Source organism: Heptranchias perlo, chromosome 37 (assembly GCF_035084215.1).
Source record: "Heptranchias perlo isolate sHepPer1 chromosome 37, sHepPer1.hap1, whole genome shotgun sequence".
Classification (NCBI taxonomy): domain Eukaryota; kingdom Metazoa; phylum Chordata; class Chondrichthyes; order Hexanchiformes; family Hexanchidae; genus Heptranchias; species Heptranchias perlo.
In genome coordinates this window covers 3,269,283-3,271,683 of record NC_090361.1, presented here as the reverse complement: position 1 = coordinate 3,271,683, position 2,401 = coordinate 3,269,283, and the positions used below count along the sequence as shown (strand labels likewise).

The window sequence follows — 2,401 nt, the reverse complement described above, 5'->3', positions numbered from 1 at the left end:
GAATGCAGTGGGTGGGAATCAAAATAATTGCATTTATAAAACACCTTATCATGCCAAAGTATCTCAAAAGTCCTTCACACATGAATTATTTTTCAAGCAGTGACTATTATTATTTAGGGAAACTAACAGCCATTCTACATCAGCTTCATTCCACAAAAATCAATGGGATGAACTGCCAATTAATTTGGTTTTGGTTGCAAGTCGGCCTGGGAACCAAAACTGCCTGCTCTTCCTCAAATAGCACCCAAAAATCACCAGAACAGGCAGACAGGACCTTGGTTAAAAAAAGGATGGCCCCTCCAACCATACAGCACAAACCCCAGGGCTTGAACTGACACAACCTTCTGACCCCGAGGTGAACCCAATTGAGCCAAGCTGCTGAGGTGTTACTGGACATTGCAGTTAAGGGGAAACTGTATTCATTAGAAGGAAACCTTTCTTTGATGGTGTTTGGAATGATAGGTGAAGGATCACGTAGAGTTTACAGGCCAGGCCGACAGTGCAGGGTTTTGCAGGCAGTGGACGTGGGTCAGAAAATCGAGGGCAAGGACCCAGACCCCGGGAGAAGGTCCCAGACCCCAGGGGAAGGACCCAGACCCCGGGAGAAGGTCCCAGACCCCTGGGGCAAGGTCCCAGACCCCAGGGCAAGGACCCAGACCCCTAGGGCAAGGACCCAGACCCCGGGAGAAGGACCCAGACCCCGGAGGAAGGACCCAGGCCCCAGGGGAAGGACCCAGACCCCGGGAGAAGGACCCAGACCCCTGGGGCAAGGACCCAGACCCCGGGAGAAGGACTCAGACCCCGGGAGAAGGACCCAGACCCCTGGGGCAAGGTCCCAGACCCCGGGAGAAGGTCCCAGCCCCCTGGTGCAAGGTCCCAGACCCCTGGGGCAAGGACCCAGACCCCGGGAGAAGGTCCCAGACCCCAGAGGAAGGACCCAGACCCCAGGGGAAGGTCCCAGACCCCGGGAGAAGGACCCAGACCCCGGGAGAAGGACCCAGACCCCGGGAGAAGGACCCAGACCCCAGGGGAAGGACCCAGACCCCGGGAGAAGGACCCAGACCCCTGGGGCAAGGACCCAGACCCCGGGAGAAGGACCCAGACCCCTGGGGCAAGGTCCCAGACCCCGGAGGAAGGACCCAGACCCCGGAGGAAGGTCCCAGACCCCGGAGGAAGGACCAGACCCCAGGGGGAAGGACCCAGACCCCGGGAGAAGGACCCAGACCCCTGGGGCAAGGACCCAGACCCCGGGAGAAGGACCCAGACCCCTGGGGCAAGGTCCCAGACCCCGGAGGAAGGACCCAGACCCCGGAGGAAGGACCCAGACCCCGGGAGAAGGACCCAGACCCCAGAGGAAGGACCCAGACCCCTGGGGCAAGGACCCAAACCCCGGAGGAAGGACCCAGACCCCGGAGGAAGGACCCAGACCCCTGGGGCAAGGACCCAGACCCCGGGGCACCCATCTTTCCAACGTGTAGGACATTGTATTTGGAGCTAAGGTTGCAATAAGAGAAAAAAGTTCAGGGGAACAATTGGTTATAGCAGGAACAATAAAGTAGACAATGAAAGAACGTGTGTTTACACAGCATTTATATCATGTAAAATCCCAAAGCACTTCATGTAGAATGAATTACCTCGTGCAGCATCTGTTGTTATGTGAGGAAAGGTGGAGGCCGTTCTGCACACAGCAAGATCCCACACATTGCAATGAGATGAATGGCCAGTTAATGTATTTTTGGTGGTTGAGGGAGGAATGTTGGTCGTGTTCTTCATGTTTAACTCCAAACACACCATCTTATATGCTCTTCACCCTTGATCATAACTGTGATGAAATCAAGACTCGTTGCAATGGGAGAACTCTCTATTCTTCTTCAGTTCATATTGTGGGATCTTTAACATCTACCTTAGCCATCAGAATGGGTGGACAGGGCTTCAATTTAACGTCTCATCTGAAAGACCGCACCTCCAACAACAAAGGCTATGGGCCCCGACAACATCCCGGCTGTAGTGCTGAAGACTTGTGCTCCAGAACTAGCTGCGCCTCTAGCCAAACTGTTCCAGTACAACTACAACACTGGCATCAACCCGACAATGTGGAAAATTGTCCATATATGTCCTGTCCACAAAAAGCAGGACAAATCCAATCCGGCCAATTACCTCATCAGCAAAGTGATGGAAGGTGTCGTCGACAGTGCTATCAAGCGGCATTTATCCACCAATAACCTGCTCACCGATGCTCAGTTTGGGTTCCGCCAGGACCACTCGACTCCACCTCATTACAGCCTTGGTCCAAACATGAACAAAAGAGCTGAATTCCAGAGGTAAGGTGAGAGTAACTGCCCGTGACATCAAGGCAGCATTTCACCGAGTGTGGCACCAAGGAGCCCTAGTAAAATTGAAG

General features: G+C 54.3%; 1 protein-coding gene across 1 annotated transcript; it reads left to right on the top strand.

Annotated features, from left to right (window-relative positions):
- Positions 1–455: 455 nt before the first annotated feature.
- LOC137304235 (basic salivary proline-rich protein 3-like) lies at positions 456–1,478 on the top strand. The gene has a single exon (XM_067972792.1). It carries the CDS (start codon positions 456–458, stop codon positions 1,476–1,478), a length of 1,023 nt encoding a protein of 340 aa, XP_067828893.1.
- Positions 1,479–2,401: the final 923 nt, after the last annotated feature.